Below are 20,049 nucleotides of genomic sequence, written 5' to 3'. Positions count from 1 at the left end.
GGTTTAATCACTTCCTGTTTGACCAATTCCATTTTTCCTTGCAACAGTGTTTTTTCGAAGCTTGTGGATATATATACTTCTAGGTCCGGCTTCAATGAAATCACTTGTTAGTTTGCGCCTGTGTTTTCCTTCCTTTCTGTTGTGCCGTACCATTGCGCGCTATTTCAAGATGGTACTCATGTCAAAATACCAACTAGCCCAACATTCAACTCTTTTGAAATGTGTAAATTATCTATAGGTATAAAGAATGCGGGGTTATGTCTTAAATGACGCACCGGATTATGACGGACAAGGAAATCACTGTACAAGGAACGTCTCCATATAAAAGCATGAAAGAATAGGGCATTAAAAGAAGGCAATGGAACTACACGATACAATTCTGGTAAGTTGACTTGCTAGCATTACAAGCGACATTCTAATCGAAACTCGTATGGCTCTACTTTTGCCACCATCCCCCCAGAAAGCAGGACTCACATGAACTGTATCTTATTGTTCTTCAACATACCGGGTGTCCAAGTTAGGACAGAGCAAAATTTAAAACGAAAAGCCAAACCTCAGGTGCGGCCGAAACCTACTGTATACTCTTACCAGTCTTGTGAGGAAGCCACCAATATCTTTTGTCTGATGATTAATTATGTAATTCGTGCATCATTATTTCTTCATTATTGACCTTACGGCATCATGTCAATACAAGGTTTTACAGCACCCAGTTGAAAATGTTCCTTTCAACTGTGATTTTAACTTTCAACTCTTACATGTTTTGACGTAACTACAGACTGTGTACTTCATTTGCGCCAACAACAACAGCAACAATAGGCTAGACAAGAATGAGACTGCGAGGAAATGATGACTTGAAAAATAAAGCTGGTACGATAGGGTGCGCTACTGCGAAGCAGCATTCCAACCCAATATTCGTGATACAACCTTCAACGCTCCTTGCAAACCTTCCATGCCACTTCTACGCGCGAAAACGCTGTACTTGCGTGACTGCGAATATCAATTTCGCATTCAGCAATCGATCCAACAGCCACAATTTTTTTATTTACTAAGAGGGTGAAGCGTAGCGCATCTGATCAAGAGGAGAACTCGGCGAAGATTACATTTTTTTTCCTAAACTTTCTTTGGAACAACATCATCGATGTAAGAGCCGTCATTTCTCGCTGTCCTAAAGGACGTCTTCTAGCCTTTCCTTTTTTCTTTTTTTGTGTATGTGTACATGCGTGCGTGTCGGCCAAAAAACTTCGTGCACTCAGTTTGCCACAGGCGCGAGTAAGGATCAGCTTTTATATATGTGCGTTTCCTAATTCTAACTTCTTTTGGGAGACCAGACGTATATTTCCACTTCCGCTAGCATCTCCTGTGACTCGGCCCAGCTTTTCAGCCGCTTGATTGCATTGAGATCCATCTATTCTGGGCACGTCTTAAGGTATCCGGTCATCCGAAGCATCTCCTATATGTTCGTTAGATTACATTCGCGTAGAAGAGTGCCATCTCTGGCAAAGATGAGCAGCTGAAGGCTTGAGGAAAAGTCAAGTAAAACGGTACATATCACCAGTGGTAGAGTTGATATAAATGTTTTCCCTTCTAATGTCCTCTAAATAATACCACTGAAAAGCCTTCTTACGCAACGAAAGCATCGGAGGAACTCGCCTCTGTACGAAAGCAGAGGGCTGTGATCGTGCACGTTGTCGGTGGAGCATTTGAACGTAGAGGCGGGCAAATTACAATCCTAATAGGCACCCTGCACCTTGAAGCAAAGGGTACTTTAAAGTATGGGTAGCAAAAGAAGTGGCAAACGCGGACTAGGCTTCATTGAGCGCAACATCCACGCCATTTACGCTTTGTTGCTTCCGCATGCAGAGCGACTTATCCTACTTAGTTTAGGTAATAAAAGCCCATTCCACCACTGCCCTATATGTCCATCAACTACTATGTTTTCACCTTGAAACACACTGACACCTAATGGGCCTATGTCGCGCCTACGCAGACTCTCTAACAGCGTCCACATAGACAGCTTTAATTAATCTGTCTACTCCCATTAGTTCGACAATTGCTTCACCGCAAAATTTGGTCGAGTAGCCCGAAAGGTCGGATTAACAAATGGTGACAGAGTGAAAGAATTCGAATCTATTTTATTGCTTGAACTACGACAGATCACTTTAACACAGTACTACAATAACTATACCTGTCATTGTCAGTCAGCGACCCACAGACCTCAGCACTGTGGTCGGCTCTGACAAAATCATCAAAGGTGACATCGCCCAGTGCATGGCGAAAGTGTTCACTATCGCTGCAGGACATGTTGCTGCTGTCCCCGTCTTAACGCCTAGGGAAGCAGTAGTGTCAGCTGCTGAATTTTCCCTCTTATCAAACTTTTACTCACCGCTGAGCGTATGATGGAGCGCTGGTGGGGGTCGAATGAACCAAAGCGGCATGCTTTCGTGTTCGAACTAAATGACTTCTTCTTGCACAATAATATGTTTTTATCGCCTGGACTTTCCCGCGCCTTCAAATTAAGCCGTCAGAGGAATTAACAAAGGTAAAATTAACGGGAGTCGACAGTATTGTTCATTATTCCTTTTTTTTAATTTTCGTTCCCATTTTCTCTTTCCCCAGTACAGAGTAGACAACCGGAGATATCGTCTAGTTAACCAGCCTACTTTCTTTTGTTTTTGCTCTCTCTCTCTCTCTCTCTGTTTCCATGCTTTGCCGACTTAACAAAGGCGTTAAAAAGCAATGTCTGATAACTAGGGCATCAATACGACTTTTCTGAAGCGCATTACGCGCTTGCTGTTAGATGAGAATCGCACCACTGAAAAGCAACCTATTCTCAGAGCCTCTTTTAAACCCGCAAATCCATAACAGGATTCTACACCAAAGAAAATTAAAATAACTTGTTTATACTTACTTCTAGCCATTAAAAGTACATTCGTATCAAAAAGACAATGAAATGTTATTTGAGCTGTAAATGAAATAATATAGTAAATTGCTAGTCATAGCATATCATTTGCTGAGATAATCACGACGGAAAATGCTACTATGAACTTTTCGCGGTACCATATACCGGGGTATAAAAAAAGATATGCCCGGCGTTGTGGGGTGAATGACTGCTGACGTGCAGGCTTCCCGCCCGGGTGCTGACCGTGAGACTGGGCGACCACGACCTGAACTCCAGCGACGACCACACGACGCCCGTAGACGTCGAGGTAGCCGACGTGGTCCGCCACCCGCGCTACGACCGGCGCACGTACGCCAACGACATCGCGGTGCTCGTGCTGCGCAAGCCGGTCACGTGGGGGCGGTACGTGATGCCCGTTTGCCTCCCTTTCGGCCCCCTGGCCACGAACACCCTGGACGGCCACAACGCCTTCATCGTCGGTTGGGGTGCCACGCAATTCAGTGAGTATGCCGGGAGAATCATCGTTCGGTCGCCTCGGCTGGCTGTCCTCAAGTTGGCGCATAAAAGCGATCAACATCAATCGCATTCCCACCATTGGACGACAGCCATTGTCTGTACACAAGATGCTGAATTTCGCATCTTGTCTTTTATCGGCGTTCGGGGATTCTCAAAAGCGCTACTGTACTTATATATTGTATTTGTTTACAATTAATAACACTGCATATTACAGACAGACAAGGAACTCAGACTGCATCACTTTCATCGTCTTATACGCTATAGGCCCACTTGCCAACCGGGCGCTCCTCTGGTGTACCTCCTCAAGTTTGATAACCAACACGCAAAGCAATAGAATAGACAACTAGATTATAAAGTGTGCTAGACTTGCCCTGGGGGTACTTAAGTTCACACCCAACCCTAAAATTGCAAGAAACCGGCCTCCTTAACTCACTAGAAGATAGAATAGGCATGCATAATCATCTGCAAATACATATACTTAAAATACCTCAGGGTCGACAAAAACTGACCCGACTGGGAAAGACAACGGCTAACTCACCCCCGATTCCACCGACAATATCACCAAGAGAAGATTTGCCAAGGATAAATGCAGACCCCATTCCAAAGAATATGCGCCTGGAAAAAAATAAAAATGATGGTCAAAAGAAATATGATGCAGAATGCAGACAGACGATAAAAACATACTATACAGATTCCAGACATAACGCTGTAAGCAGCAAAGCGACGATAGTGGGGCATGACTCAATGCTTGTGAAAAGTTTCTTACGAATCCCAACGCCTTAACACGCGGAATTGCCGGCGATAATGCTTGCACCATAAAGAAAATGACTCACACGTCCGACACGAATATGATCCGAACAGGCAGCCAAGGCGCTTGCAGAGACAGTCAAAATGACGACCTGCCATTACACGTACGCACAAAGCTTCACATGTACATGCATGCTCAACCCATTCTACACGTACATATGCAATGCGTTCCAGACCATCAAGGATTGCGAGGAAATTTAAGAGCGCACCAGCTGCCCCGCTGTGAAAATCTGGGACATCCTGTCTTTTGTACTGTCGAAGACACTTACAATCTTCGAAAAGCGCAAAGAAGCTGCAGCGGAACGAAAGGCTGCAGATTTTCAAGTCTCGCAGGGTGGCATCAACACTTCTGAACTCACCACCCTAAACGCATTCGAGAGGGGACGCCTCAATTGTACAAAAATCACAAATACAAACATTACTCGCACCACATTATATACGTATTATATTAACAGGGACCCAGGATCCCCTCGTTGTAAACACTGCCGAGCCTACCCGTCAAATAGGCCCACTTAGTGGGAGTGCCCGCCCCAACTCCACCTTCAAGAAAAAACAAACAATACTTTTGAAATTACCACCCAACGAGCGTCCCGGCAGCTGGGAGGAGTGGATCACTCCTCCAAGAAATTCAGAAAAAACTATGGTGCACGCTACTGGTGCAGCACGCCAAGAATGTGCTGGGACAGGAAGCATGAGCCTACCAGGAGACCCGAACTGGTGCCTTAGTTCCTATGGAACTAACAAATGTTATTTATCTCTCTCTCCTTGACATTCTTTTAAGTGTTAGCTTCTTTTCGAGGACCCAGTCCCTTAATCAGTGTACCGCTGGTCCGAAATAGTGTGAGGATAACTTTGCTGAGGGCGCTACCATGAAATAAAGTTAAGTGGTGAGGCAGCTGTGAAAGAGTTAGAGGAGGAATATGGATAAGGGGAAGCGAGAGAAAGTCGCGTGCTGAAGTCGCAATTTCATTGAATTTCAGCTGATCTTAAAGAAGCTAACGGCTGTCAATGGCCATCGTTATTGATTACTTCTGCCAGAATTTTTCTATACGTTCTTTCTGCCGTGTATCGGTTATCTGGTTCATAGTTATAAATAGAGCACACACAAAATAAAGAGGTATTGGTAGATGATTCAAACAGATACAGGTACCTACTACTAGCAACCGTGTTTCGGTCCAGTGCTGAAAATAGATTAAATTATGGGGTTTTACGTGCCAAAACCACTTTCTGATTATGAGGCACGCCGTAGTGAAGGACTCCGGAAATTTCGACCACCTGGGGTTCTTTAACGTGCACCTAAATCTAAGTACACGGGTGTTTTCGCATTTCGCCCCCATCTAAATGCGGCCGCCGTGGCCGGGATTCGATCCCGCGACCTCGTGCTCAGCAGCCCAACACCATAGCCACTGAGCAACCACGGCGGGTCTGAAAATAGATTCACCGTGGTTTATGTACAGCTGAAACTAATGCAAGGTACCTAGCTACGCTGCGTATACTGAAGTAAGACCACACCCCAGTCCAGATCGTATAATTCAGGCCTTTAGGAGTTTCTCTCACACAGTGCTTTTGTTCAAAGCACTGAAATGAAATGCATCAGTGGCTCTCCCGCTTACCCGGTCGGCCTTGTTCATTTTGTAATGGATGCAAATAAGTTGTCCATCATAACCAGGCTTCTAATGTCACCCCCGTTCCCTCAGGCGAGCCACAAGAGGGCGTCCCTGAGCCCACGCACGACGTCACAGGTAATCTTTACGTCAGGCTAATCTGTGTGCCACCATCTGCCTCTGCTTCGACCTACCTGTTGCCTCGCTGAAAGCAAAATGTTGCAAGCTTTCTTCAACTGCAGCTTCTTCAGTGGGCCCCAAAGCATACACAAAACGTTGCTAAATATTAAGCTGAAGTGCAGGTAAACGTTGTTTCTGTGTCCATTCGTTACTCCTCGCCAAGAACATTCAACATACCACGTAATTTCAGAGCTGCCATAATTGAAATTTGCCACTGTTTGTTTTTCTTTGATTACATATGGTGTCAAAAAAAACAATCTGCGTTTCTTTTGTTATGATGCAAAGTACTCTATATACAAATCAGCATTGTTATTCAGGTGCAGTAGTTACACAGCACACCATGGCAGTTAAGTGGGTACGACATCCTCTTGATAAATAGCAGGCAAGGGGTTCCATTCTTTTATCGCAACATTCATTTCTTTGGAGCAGTAAAGCAAACTTTTACAAAATGGTTTGAACGGTAGACAGAGACTATAATGGCGTACAAAACGCCTAACTTTCTTTACAGGCAAAAAAAAACAAACTATTCGAAAAATGACCCGCCTTCAAACTTTGCAGATACATCACATATATATTGCGACAAAACTTAACACCGTACTAGAATCCGCACTACCCTGCCCAAGATCACAAAAACGGACGAATATACAGGACTGCTAATATAACAAAACAATGCATACATCAGTGTGATAGAAGAATTTAGCGAGAGCGTTTTTTAACTGATTTAACAAATACTCGACTAGCGGCGTCCGCAATCCACTGCAGACGGAATCCAAGACACACTTGTTCATCCACATAACCGCGCGCGTTAAAGAACTCCGCGCATAGAATATTAACGAAAAAACCACTTCATGGCATACTTTGTTTGTATAAGAAGATAAAAAAAATATCAGTCATTGCACCGGCTCGTTTTACATTCTCCCAAAACAACGTAGTTCATATTTACGCACGCTATTTTTGTTCTCCGACATCATTTAGAACTTATCGCTTCTCGTAGCACTGGTACCCGCAAAGCAGAACACTTAGCTTTGACTTTAAGTAGAAGCAAATCGCTGACATTGAAATCGTACACGAAAGCGCTGTCGGTGAAGACGATCTTGGATTGCTGGTTAAAGCGAGACGTACTGAATCTTGGCCATTAGTCACAAAGCAGTTCTGGCAATAGAGCTTTCCATAAAAATGGGAGCCAGTCAGTCCAGGCAGCGGAAAAGATATTACGAAGGCGAAGGGCCAAGGCCGAATCCTACATAGGAAAAAATATTTTGACCTCTGTTCACAAGGTCACGAGCCACTCATTTCGTACTGGCCTGTCCAACTCGCTTGTCACTATTCATGGCTTCATCTGCTCATGGGCTTGCGCATATTACTGTTTCATCTTATCACAAAACTTATGCTGCCGTGAAACTGCTGGAATCGTTCTTCATTCTTTGCTGTCTTTTGCTGGTGTCTAGCTTCTGCAGCGGCTGCTCAATACTGGATACAATCGCTTGAATTTGATGGTCGTCGCTTTAGCGTGAACAATGTGACGTGTCGATTAGGAAAAAGTTTGTGTTTTATTTTAATGCTAATATCATTTTCTGGGAATTTCTCCCAGTTTGCGGTATGTCTCTATGTGTCTATCTATACATCTTTGTATGTATGTCCACGCCTAACCTCTACCCCGCCTACTTGGGTCACTGGGTAGTCCGTGGTCAAATAGACAAAGCACTAGGCGGCTGTGATGAGGGAACCGGCTTCAAAACACAACCCTCCTCACCAGCTTTGCTCAAGGGTTATGTAACTGTGAGTACGTGGTGGTACTCTTCAATGAAGCTCTTTGATGCCAACTTAGGTCACTGGTTATGTGTCGCTGGGTATGTGCTGCCTTGTTTTTTATAATATTCGTCTCATAAAACATATCAACAACAATTACCGAAAAACGACAATATATATTCGTTTATAGGATAAAAGTCGTCAATCATCTCTAAAGATTAGACTCATCATCATCAGCCTGGCTACGCCCACTGCAGGGCAAAAGCCTCTCCCATACTTCTCCAACTACCCCGGTCGTGTGCCAATTGTGGCCATGTTGTCCCTGCAAACTTCTTAATCTCATCCGCCCACCTAACTTTCCGACGTCCCCTGCTACGCTTCCCTTCTTTTGAAATCCAGTCCGTAACCCTTAATGACCATCGGTTATCTTCCCTCGTCCTTACATGCCCTGCCCATGCGCCCATTTCTTTTTCTTGATTTCAACTAAAATGTCATTAACTCGAGCCTGTTCCCTCACCCAATCTGCTCTCTTCTTATCCCTTAACGTTACACTCATGATTCTTCTTTCCATAGCTCGCTGCGTCATCCTCAATTTAAGTAGAACCCTTTTCGTAAACCTCAAGGTTTCTGCCCCGTGGGTGAGCACTGGTAAGACACAGGTATTCTCTTGAGGGATAATGGCAACCTGTTGTTCATGATCTGAGAATGCCTGCCAAACGCATCCCAGCTCATTATTATTATTCTGATTATTTTAGTCTCATGATCCGGATCCGCGGTCACTACCTGCCCTAAGTAGATGTATTCCCTTACCAATTCCAGTGCCCTGCTACCTATCGTAAACTGCTGTTCTCTTCTGAGACTGTTAACCATTACTTTAGTTTTCTGCAGATTAATTTTTAGACCCACTCTTCTGCTTTTCCTCTCCAGGTCAGTGAGCATGAATTGCAATTGGTCCCCTGAGTTACTAAGGAAGGCAATGTCATCAGCGAATTGCAAGTTACTAAGGTATTCTCCATTAACTCCTATCCCCAATTCTTCCCAATCCAGATCTCTGAATACCTCCTGTAAACACGCTGTGAATAGCATTAGAGAGATCGTATCTCCCTGCCTGACGCCTTTCTTTATTGGGATTTTGTTGCTTTCTTTATGGAGGACTACGGTGGTTGTGGAGCCGCTATAGATATATTTCAGTATATTTACATACGGCTCGTCTACACCCTGATTACGTAATGCCTCCATGACTGCTGAGGTTTCGACTGAACCAAACGCTTTCTTTTTTTAGGCTCACCGCCACTTTATTTCTCCCTGCGTTCCATATCATACGAAGGCGCACATACGCCGTGCCATGTTTCCAGACTACACGGCTGCTGTCTAATCTCTCGAGTAAAGACCGAGTCCAAAGGCATATTCCGTGTGGCTCACTCGCTGCACGATTAAGCACATCCTTCCGGCATACAAGAACGCTTTCAAATCAAAACCACGGTAAGAAATAAAGCCTTACACGCGGACCAAGAAACGACAGGAAGCACTTGCTAAACGGTTTCGACATTTACCCGCAAGTCAGAAGTTCTCGACCTACCCAATCCATTTTCGGTTTCGCTCTTTCCGGCTCCATTTGGGCTGCTCCGCCGGATGGATCTCGGCTCTAGAATGGCTCACCAATATGCCCAAACAGTAAACTGCACTGTGCCTAGGCAAAGGCACGTAAGTACTTCTCGCTGTCGGCATACTTCTCACAGTGAAATATATGCCGTTGGAACCCACGGCTGGCACTATCAATTTGCCGTTGCGCCAAACTTGCTCAGAAACGACCAGAAAGCGTTGCTTCGAAACTACTTCATCGGCAGTGGTTCTAATCTGCCTTGCGAATTCGGCATACAGAAGACCAGGGCAAGAGCTTGTCGCGTGCGACCTGACAAGACTTCACTGCGCAATATTTCGCGCGTTCTACAGCGACCAACGGTGGGCTCAAGCAAAATATGCTTCTCACCTGACAATTTCACGTCACAGTCGGAAGCATGCCGACGGCGAGAAATACTTACATGCATTTGTCTAGGCAGGGCGCGTTTTATTGTTTGGGTTGCATAGAGCTTGTCCGTGCCCCTTCCTTGAAGGTTGGACGTCAACAATACGCATGGTAGCTGAGTGTGTGGTGAGTGTCGTGTACAGTGATATGGGCGCGTCACGAGGTTACCAGTCGAAGTCGCGCTGCCGAGTAAACCGTGAACACACTTTCTTTTAGCTTGTTGCGAATCGAGGGACAGCCTTCTAGCGGAAACTGGGGCATGAAGCCATAGCTATAGATAGCTTTCACGCGTACGTCACGAATGCAGCTCCTAACCATGCTAATAAACGAACACGGCTTCCATGATGACGTTAGCGCGCGCCATACAGTAATGCGTACGATATTTAACTTGAGTGCTTGTAATACCAACTAGCCCGGTTCTCACGCCTTGCTTCAGTTTCACTTTTCGACGGTGATCGTTTTTCACCTGATCATCGCCGTTATAAATTCGTCCCTAGGCGCAAGACGTGCTTGTCGTGCTGTCACGTTTCTTATATGTGCAGCTTCTCGGTGTGTTAGTACTCCAAAAAGGCGGCCACGTCGAACCATCTGCGAACCATCTATATATGACCCCAGCAAAGCTTATCGCAAGTTGTCGCGTTTAACGACAGATCAACGACAATTTAACGCCAAATTCAAATACCAACCTGCGTCACGTTCTGAGGGGCAACCAGAGGGTCTTTCTCACAAGATACTGAAGGCTTGAATCAGTTCACCTGCAGTAGGAGCATCAATACAATAGACACCCGTTTCAGCATTGAAAACAAACGTTCTATATATTCTTCTCTTTGACCGGCTAGTACGATAACCAAGCAGTAACCACTCAATCGCTTGGCCGGCTTCGCAATGCTGCGCGCAGTGCTTAATTGTGTGAACGCTCGCTTAAATGATAACAGTAGGTGTGCTTGTGTGCACCACACAGACGGAGCCGGAAGCAGCGTACTGCGGCAAGCCCAGATCCCTGTGTGGACCGAGGCCGATTGCAAGAAGGCGTACGAGCAGCACTTGCCCATCAGCAAGGCTCAGCTGTGCGCGGGAGACGCCAGTGCCGAGAGGGACTCGTGCCAGGTGAGCCATTTCACACCGTATTCGTCGCCTGAGAAATGAAGAGGTAAAAAAAAAGACATTATCCAGATCCAACTTACGCGTTCGAATCTACCTGAAGCAAAGTTTCATCGAAGCGATTAATTTGATGCTATGCAACTAAAAACAAAATGCAGCGCGTTTACGTGCCATTACCACGATCTGGTTATAAGACTCCGGAATAATTTTGAACATCGCAGTTCTTTAACGTGCACGTGGATGGTCTTCGTTATACTGCGTCCCAATATTGCAGGCATACTAACTATCCCGCAGTAACGAAATTGAACGTACTGCTAGATTAGGAACTCCGCTTCAAAACGAAACGATTTGAAGAAAAGAGGAAGGGGCTTAGAGAACTTCGTAACTTGCTTTTTCACCCATCCTCACGAGCGAGTAGAGGAGTTGGGGGGGGGGGAGGAATCTGATAAGCGTAGGGGATAATGGATGGATGGATGGATCGATGGATGTTATGAGCGTCCCCTTTGGAACGGGGCGGTGGCTTGCGCCACCAAGTTCTTGCTATTATACGGCCTAATGTGCTACCTAGGTTAAACAATAAAAAAACAAAAAGAACACTATGAACTCCCGCAACCAAATTTTCTGATCCCTTATTGCAAACTGTGCTTTTGTACGTCTCCGTTTTTTGTCGTTGCCCTACTTTTCTTCCACCAATCCTCCAATCGCCTCTAACTAATCCTTGTTGCGGACATGTTTACTTTTCCACTGCTCTCGCTCAACCCAAGGGCTTCAAGGAGGCCAGTGGTGCCTAAATCGACCGCTGGGTAGACGTCTTCACATTCTAATAAAACGTGCTCCATAGTTTCCCTAGCTTTACCGCAGCAAGCACATGCTACCCGCGCTACCTCAACGCCACCGCACGGGCTTCTGACAGGAAGCAGAATTGCAACCGCATGACATTCGTCAGTGTGCAAATTGGCTCTCGCTGGTCTGCGGTGGCGAAATCGTATATGCGCAGTACGTAATCATAACGGATCCGTGGCCAGGCCGGCAACGTCGGGCGTCTCCGAAACATAGCGAGGAGGGGAATATCAATGTGCGTCGCCATTATACTGTTGTTCTTGCCCTTTTTTGATGTTTATTCTTATGAGAACCGTCATGACGATGCTGATGACAAAGTTTACTAATAAGAAAACGAGCCATGTGGTATGTTGCTATGCCCCCGGGCGTCAGGGAAAAGGGGAAAATGTAAGGATTAGAATAACTCATGGGTGGGCAACGAAAATTGGAAATACCAGTAGTGTGGGAGACGATATGCAAAAGCGGCGGCACGAAGATTGAGTTTCTGGGATCGCGAGAACGAGTTGCGGATGCAAATACGGATGGAATTTTCTGTACCGTTCTTTTGGCTTGGTAACGTGAAAACTGCACAGGCGGCAATTTCGGCAGTTCTTTTTTATCATTTTCATTTTTCATCTACGGAAAAGAAGACTAGATTTGCGAATAGGAATGCAGCTGTTTCCTTTTTCGTTTTTTTAAGTAACTTTCGGCATTATCATGCACATCCACAAAAAAAAAATCACGAGATACGACAGCATGTTATTTGGAATTGTGAGCGCGGCGATCCCAATACCTTAGCGTAGTGCTCCTCGTTACCAGATGTTGAGGATCAAAATGCCTTCTCCACACGGCCTGCATAATGAGAAGCTGTTGTTGCTGTGGCCCCAAATTCGGCGGGGGGGGGGGGGGTCGGCCGCAATGGAAGGGATTAAAAGTTGACTCAACAAAAACAAAATAAAGAAAAACACTACAATAAAAAAGGAAACAATGCGTTACGTGAGGACAGCAAAATTTTGATAAAGTATACTTCACGAAAGAAATAACATTTATCCCGGTCGGCACCCCTAGCAGCGTAACCTTCCGTACGCTTAAGTGAACTTATGCCCAGCTACTGTAGTAGATATGCGGCTAGTATCCAACTGACACACACCAAAGTACGATAGACGTGTTGATAAATTTAAGCCTAGATCGCAAGTGGGAAGTATGAGGGACATTGTGCGGAGAGAGGAGAAGAAGGGGGAAGAAAGAAAAAAGAAAGGTCAATGACCTGGGTGCGCGCAGCGCCGTTGTTGCTGCTGCGAACACAACACATTATCGGTAAACGCGCTAATGACTCCGCGATATATGTCTTCTCGGACTACCTCACAATCAACAAAGAAGAGTCCAAGAAACGTTGACATACACTATCAGTCAACGCTAGAGGGGCCCAAAAATGTCAGTTTTATTCAATCTACCATGATAACCTTGTGTGTCCACCAAGGCGTATTTCTTCATAAATGAAAAGTTTTTCAGCGCCAAATGCAACGCCTGAGGTTGCGGGAAAACGGTGAAGTACCTGGCAGGTGACTGCGCTTCATTCAACTACCAAAGGTTGAAGTTTCACGCCACTGGGTGTCTGTAGCACGACGGACCTTCAATATGTGAAAGGATGATAAGAATGTAAAATCTGACTTGAATTGTTTCTAAAGGTATGCGTAAGTTGACTTTCACGATTTTATTTTCAGGCTGTTCCTAAATAAGAGCAAGGCTATTACTTGTTTCCCGGCAGACGAAGAAATAGCAGATATTTCGTATTTTGAAAAATTGAGGGCCACTTTTTAGTGATGTGTACAGCAAATTTGCACTGTGTAGGTGGCTTATGCGCTTTGAAAACATTTACTGAAAAGTCACTTCCTCCCAATTTTTATGCGTTATACTCGGCATTTAGTTGTTTTTTGCCTCGGTATCCTCGGTTATATATATATATATATATATAAATATATATATATATATATATATATATATATAAATATATATATATATATATATATATATATATATATATATATATATATATATATATATATATATATATATATATATATATATATATATATATATATATATATATATATATATGGGGCACGGTGTTTATATCTATTCGAAGTACCGATCAACGTTCCGACTGACGAGCGAGATACGTTTATTCCGTGTTAGTTCATTGCAGCTTTTGTAGGAAGTTACTAAGTGAAGCGTTCCAGAGTGTCGTACTCCCACTAATCCAAATGTTCCCCATACTCCTAAAGCAACACCATGAGAGACGGTTGAAATTCCGTGACATTAGAGAGAACTTTAAACGCAATGCGTTGCGAAACTTTCACTTTCCTGCTTTAAATGCAAGTGTTGCAGGTTAGCCTACTAAACCCCCCACTTTTCCATGTGTTTTCATGCATCATAGGAGATTCGTGGTTTATTTCTCCGATGTCCTCTGGGAGCTAAAAACAAGACATCTTGTTTATATCGGGGCAAAATTAGAGGCATGGTATGGCCAATGTGTAGGCAATGTTCCGAAATGGGTGGACTAAAGACCAATTTTCCAGTAGAATATGCCTGCAAGTGGCCCATAGCGTTATTAGTCTGTTTTACGAGCGGTGTAATACTTAGACGGCTGCGCTGACGTAACTACAACTACAACTGGGGTCATGTTTTGCGAACATGAGGGCAACAATGCACTAAGTTCATGTGCGATGGTAAATGCGTGTTGATCAGATATAGCGTTAAAAATGTGTCAGCAAGTGTACGAGAGTATCGCGCTGCTGCTATTATGTTTCCCAATGTCCCAAGAGAACTCTGCCTTTCATATATTTTATACTTTGAAGGCAGCATTTCAAGTGTTAACGTTTCTGGGTTACTTAGAAGCGTTAAGAATAATTATTAAAGCCTCATCTTTCTTTAGTTCTTTTTTTTTACTTTTTTATGCGTGGTTTTTCATGCGTTTCGCCTGGTGCCCTCACTGAAATAAAGGAAGCATATTCGTTTTGTTCGTTGACTGTAAGGACAAGCTAATGGGTAAAGAGTAGGTGGACATGAAGTTCAACATACATGGGTAATTGGGACTTTCGCAATAAATTACATATGCAAGCACTCTAGAATATTATGAGCATGCCGAACGAGCGGGTGAGAATTCAGGCCACTTCCCTAGCAGAATTATATCAGCCACCAAGACCAAATTTAAAGAAAATTGTTGGTATACTATGGAAACTCTCTGTGCGAAGTTAAGTATGGTTCGACCATACATAGCCATTGTAAAAAAAAAAATTCTTACTCAAGTGTTAGAGCGTGTGATGTGGCTGCAATCAGGTATGCTTCCCAGAGTCCCGACATAGTTGCACTTTACAACAGGTTTATATATTGTGGAAAGCGGACGGGAGACACGGTAACTGCAATGGGCGACAAAATTTTTACGTTCCTGGTCCAGTTAGAAGCGTTGGAAATATTTACTGAGCCGTCGTTTTTCTTTCCCTATTTTAAGGCGTCATAACATGTTCCGGCTGGGTTTCAGCGACGTACTCGGTGAACTAAACAAGACATTTTGTTTATAATTGGCGAAAATAAAGGGCGCACGCTATGGGCAATATGCAGGTAAACTTCAAAGACAGGGGACTAATTATGGCATTTGTAGTAGATTACGCATGCAAGTGATCCAGAGTTTTACGAATGTGTTTTGCGAACAGAGAATTTATGCCGCCGCCCTGGGAGAACTGAGCTCAACGGATATCAAATCTAGCAGAAACTGAGTTTGGGGCGAGGGGGGGCAGGGAGGGAGGTGGACATCATGGTAAATGTTATGGCGAAGTATTACGTGTGTTGATGGCCTTTAAAAATTTCCCGACAAGAAGTGCTCCAAAGCATTACTTGGAGGCAAGGTTTCAAACGGAGTAGTCATATATAAATGGGCAACTCTTTAGAGTATGCGATATAGTCACAAGAAACTGAAACTTTTGCTGCAACTGTTCGAAAGAAACAGCTTCGCTGGAAATCGGGCGGTAATTCTCGGAAGGTCGCATACATCTCTTGCCTTTCTTTCTCTTGGGAATATTGCAAGTAATTTATGTTGATTGTACATCGCTGCATATGAGCTCAACAATACCATTACATAAGCTAGCCATACATTTATGATGTAGACTTAAACGTCACGTAGAATTCTTTGTTTAACTATTAAAATTGTTTGTAGCAAATGCACGTTTCTTATGTGCACTGTGCTGCTGATACTGGGCGGGATACAAGACCTCTGTGAGGCACTCATTGCGTTTTGTCCATGTACCATCTTGACATTTTGCATAGTTGCAAGAAATAAATGCAAATTCAAATGATTTTTCGGGCCCCCATGGTTCACCACATGTGATTCATAAATAGGTCTATACCTGTTAAATATAACTGACAGACGCATTTCCAGGCTCTTTCACTTATTGTCATGGCAATTCGATATATATATATATATATATATATATATATATATATATATATATATATATATGTGTGTGTGTGTGTGTGTGTGTGTGTGTGTGTGTGTGTGTGTGTGTGTGTGTGTGTGTGTGTGTGTGTTTGTGTGGAGAAAGGGGGGAGAGAGAGAGGGAGGGGAGGGGGTCAGTCGTTTGCGGTTTGCCCCACCACTCGAGAAACAGTTGGTACGCCTCTGTCCTTCGTCGATGCATGATTCGCGGAGTTCGGGTAGCTATGTGGCGATTCTTAGGGTAGTTTATAATGCTCACGATGAGTAAATCTTGTATTGGCCTACAAATATTGGTATCTACTTAAATGCCCTAGTTGTTCATGCATTCTAACTTCTGAAATAGGCACGAGGTATTTAAGACAAGCAATAAAAATTTATAACTATTTAAGCAAGAATTTAAGCCTACCAGCGCATAAACTACCCACTTAATGAACATTCTGATGACACGCTGTGGTAATTTAATTGTTTCAAGTTGAAGAAACATGACGATCCGTAACTGATTACGGCTCGGCTGTTTTTTTGGAAAGATCCAAGCAAACAAAAACAGCCACAATAAAAAAAGGGAAAAAAAGATATAATGGGTCCGCATATCGCAAAACTTTGCTCGGCTACAATTCAGTGAGGGTGGATCAACTTTCGCGTGAATTAAAAAAGAACCTTTGGAAATCTTCGTTGTTTTAGACCTTCTTCACTATTCGCGTAGTTTCCCAGATGTAATATATCCGCCGAGAACAAGTTGCTCGATTACCTAGGCCATAATAAACAAAACAAATAATTGAGTAAGTAAATGGGGTTTTGTGGCACAATAGTGACCAAGGCAAAACAAAACAACATTAAAGTATCTGACTCATCTGCAATACGACAGAACTTCGTAAAGAGCGCACGAAGACGAGAGCGCACTAATAATGTTTGTGTTGCGAGCCCTGCTCAAACTGTTGGCTGCCGAAAGCTATTCATCCTGTCCGAAGACTATTTCTTCGCAAGCTATAGTTTTCTATGCTAAGCTCTCGGGCGACATTCTAATATATAGCGAGCGCAGATCGAACGCTTTAGCGGCGGAGCTTCGACATGGCTATGCCTTCAACAGAGCTAAGTGCTGCGGTGAAAATCAGCGACGTTTGTGATAACGATGACGGCATCGTACACGTGTCGTGCATATTATAATCGACCCTTAAGAAGTGGAGTAACGTCGGGCTCACAGCTTTCGGTCTCGCATTGGCATGCACTGAGTGAAGCCTTCTTAACCTTGTCGGCTGCACGAAGCTCCCGTTGTGCCTCTTCCTAAAAGAAACAGGAAACAGGGCACTCAAACTGCGATTAATTCGCGGCAGTAGCGAAAAACCCAGTGACGTTGGCGATGACGGTGATCATGCCGGCCGGAAACTTGGGAGCGTTTTTAAAGTCTTGAATTGCTAAAGTGCCGACCATTCGGCTTCCCACCTAGAGTGCCTCTCGATGACAGCTTGCTTGCAGTTGGCAGGTATACCGTACTTCTTGGCGTACAACTTGACGCCAATGGAGTTTGACTCTGTCTTTCATATAGCGGTAAAAAAAAAAAAGTGGTGTGATGGTCTGCACGTATATACACATGTCCCTGATATGCAGGAGGGGAGAGATATTTACATGAAGACAATGCACTCATTCGTTGCCTCTCAAGACGATAGACGCGGGCGCTACTTCGCCGATGTTACTAAAACCGCACTGTACATCATCATCAAGAGAGAGTCCACAGTCGCTGGTGAATCGTGCCACAAGTCCACAAAGCTCCCATGCCACAGCTTTTCAATTGTTGAAGTTCAAGGGGTATATATGCTTTAGAAAAAAAAAACATGCTTTTGGCATGCATATGTTGGAGAAAAGCAAATGCGTTCTAAAGTAGGAAAGTGTGGTTGCCTCACAAATCTACCAACACTCGAGCAGTTTGTGCGTTAATATTCATTAGGGAACGTTAGTAAGTGCGGGAAGGTTGAAAGCAAGTGCGGATCATTAATCAGCGAAACCTGACGCAACGCTGCGGCCCTCTAAGGCCATTTGTTTTCGCGTCCTTGACTAATTGATTCAGTGTCCTTCCTCGTAGTCTGCTCGAGGTCAGCCGCCGCCCACAAACTCGGTAGAAAACGTTGTGACGTCACTAACGCAGTAATGGGCATGCGCTTCACACTGCATGTCTTTCGCTTCAATTACGTGCATCGAACTTCTTGCCACATTGGCATATAACGCAAACGTAAATACTTACCATAATAGACAGCTACCAGTCATAATCTCTCCTGTATTTGTTGCGGGGCAATGCGACAACCCTAACGGTTTGACACTCAAACTACCTCATAGCTCACAGATTTTTGTACGTACGGCTGCAAGCTACACCTCTGTATCAGTATATAGGTACTGATAGGAACACCACGTAAGATTTTCTTCATTTTTGTTGCTCTGCTGTAGTATTCTTGGATATCCGTAAGTTACGTATCCCGGATAGCGAAAAGCCTCAGCCTCAAGGGCCGGATATTTACCATAGTCGGCTATCAGCCAAACACACACACACAAAAAAAAAGAAAAGAGATCGGCGGCAACCGAGAAGATGTTTTCCTCAGTGTATGCTTTGAATTATAATTAAGGTTCGAATATTCTTGTAATATAGAAGGCTTTGTCATGATCAACCAGAATTCGGTTATTTTTGCCCTAGTGGAGTATTACATTTGAATGTGGGATACGTCACAGAGTGCACTTAAGTTGTGATGTCAAACAAAAACGAAACGCATAACAAAAAAAAAAACACACTGACACAGTCTCCGCAACCCCGAGTCGATGACATCGCTAAGCAGCTTCACGCGCGTGGCCTACCAAACCCAGGATTTTGCTTCGACCACCTTAGGATGAAAAACCTTGCTGACCCTTGAACCGAACTTTCAACTTTGTTGCCTCTCGTGCCTTGACCCTACCCTTAACATACCCCCTCCCTAGGCATACCTTCCCTTGACATGTCCTTCGACTTCTTGATTTTGAACTATAGGGTGAAGCTACAAACGTGTTAATATGGTATATGCGGATGGCGAGGAGGGAAACACTGTTGCCCGAGTGCAAGGAAGAGAGAAAAAAAAAAGAGGATAACGGGTGAGGGCATTCGAAGAAACGCGCGAATGTCCGGTGTGCGTTTCGAACGACCGCTGCAGCGAAGGGATGTCCGGCGGATGCTCATCTTCTCCAATCTGCTGCGCTCGCAGGGCGACTCCGGGGGGCCCCTGCTGCTCCCGCACCAAGGCCGCTACTACGTGGTGGGCATCGTCTCGTCGGGAAAGGACTGCGCCACGCCAAACTTCCCGGGGATCTACACCCGCGTCTCCTCGCACCTCGACTGGCTGCGCAACGAGCTGGGCGCAGCGCAGTAATAATAAAGAAAGAAGGCCGCGCCGTCGCTGGCCACACGGCAGCCACGGCGGGCCTTTCCGTCTCTCTTTCCCTTTTCTTCGAAAATGCGTGCCTGCGTGTTTGCTCTGCTTTTCTGGGCCAAGGGCTTGAAGACTTGTTCTGCCTTCACTGAGTCAACATATACCCTCCTTGACCCCGCCTCCCCCGCTTTAACAACAACAAAATATATATACACGCAGTAACTAACCACCAACGCGGGGAAAAGTGAAAACAAGTGTGCCACGATTACAGGCTGCCCAAATAAGCTGTTATAAACATGATTTTGTGCTGATCTGAGGCAATCAGGGAATCACTGGCGAAAAGTCACGATGCGAGCCTATTGTGCGGAAAAAATTCTGCTGACCAGATACGAATCTTGTAGAGAACTTGGTCCGACATGCACAGTTGTTCTGTGCGGCGGGGATTTTGCAACTCTGAGAGCTTTTGATCTGAA

At 44.5% G+C, this 20,049-nt stretch overlaps 1 protein-coding gene across 4 annotated transcripts in view; it reads left to right on the top strand.

Annotated features, from left to right (window-relative positions):
* The window catches only part of LOC142582662 (venom protease-like), a 51,574-nt gene extending 31,913 nt beyond the window's left edge, over window positions 1–19,661 (top strand). For 3 of the 4 annotated variants that reach the window (XM_075692587.1, XM_075692586.1, XM_075692588.1), the window contains exons 6-9: window positions 3,122–3,399; window positions 5,920–5,964; window positions 10,743–10,888; window positions 19,412–19,661. In XM_075692587.1, coding sequence (XP_075548702.1) covers window positions 3,122–3,399; window positions 5,920–5,964; window positions 10,743–10,888; window positions 19,412–19,576 — 634 coding nt within the window. In that variant the 3' untranslated portion in view covers window positions 19,577–19,661. The remainder of the gene's footprint in view (window positions 1–3,121; window positions 3,400–5,919; window positions 5,965–10,742; window positions 10,889–19,411) is intronic. The other variant, XM_075692589.1, reaches the window with a different exon arrangement.
* The last annotated feature ends 388 nt before the right edge of the window (window positions 19,662–20,049 follow it).

Source organism: Dermacentor variabilis, chromosome 5 (assembly GCF_050947875.1).
Source record: "Dermacentor variabilis isolate Ectoservices chromosome 5, ASM5094787v1, whole genome shotgun sequence".
Taxonomy (NCBI): Eukaryota; Metazoa; Arthropoda; class Arachnida; order Ixodida; family Ixodidae; genus Dermacentor; species Dermacentor variabilis.
The sequence above is the reverse complement of the archived record's forward strand: the minus strand, read 5'-3'. Positions and strand labels throughout refer to the sequence as shown.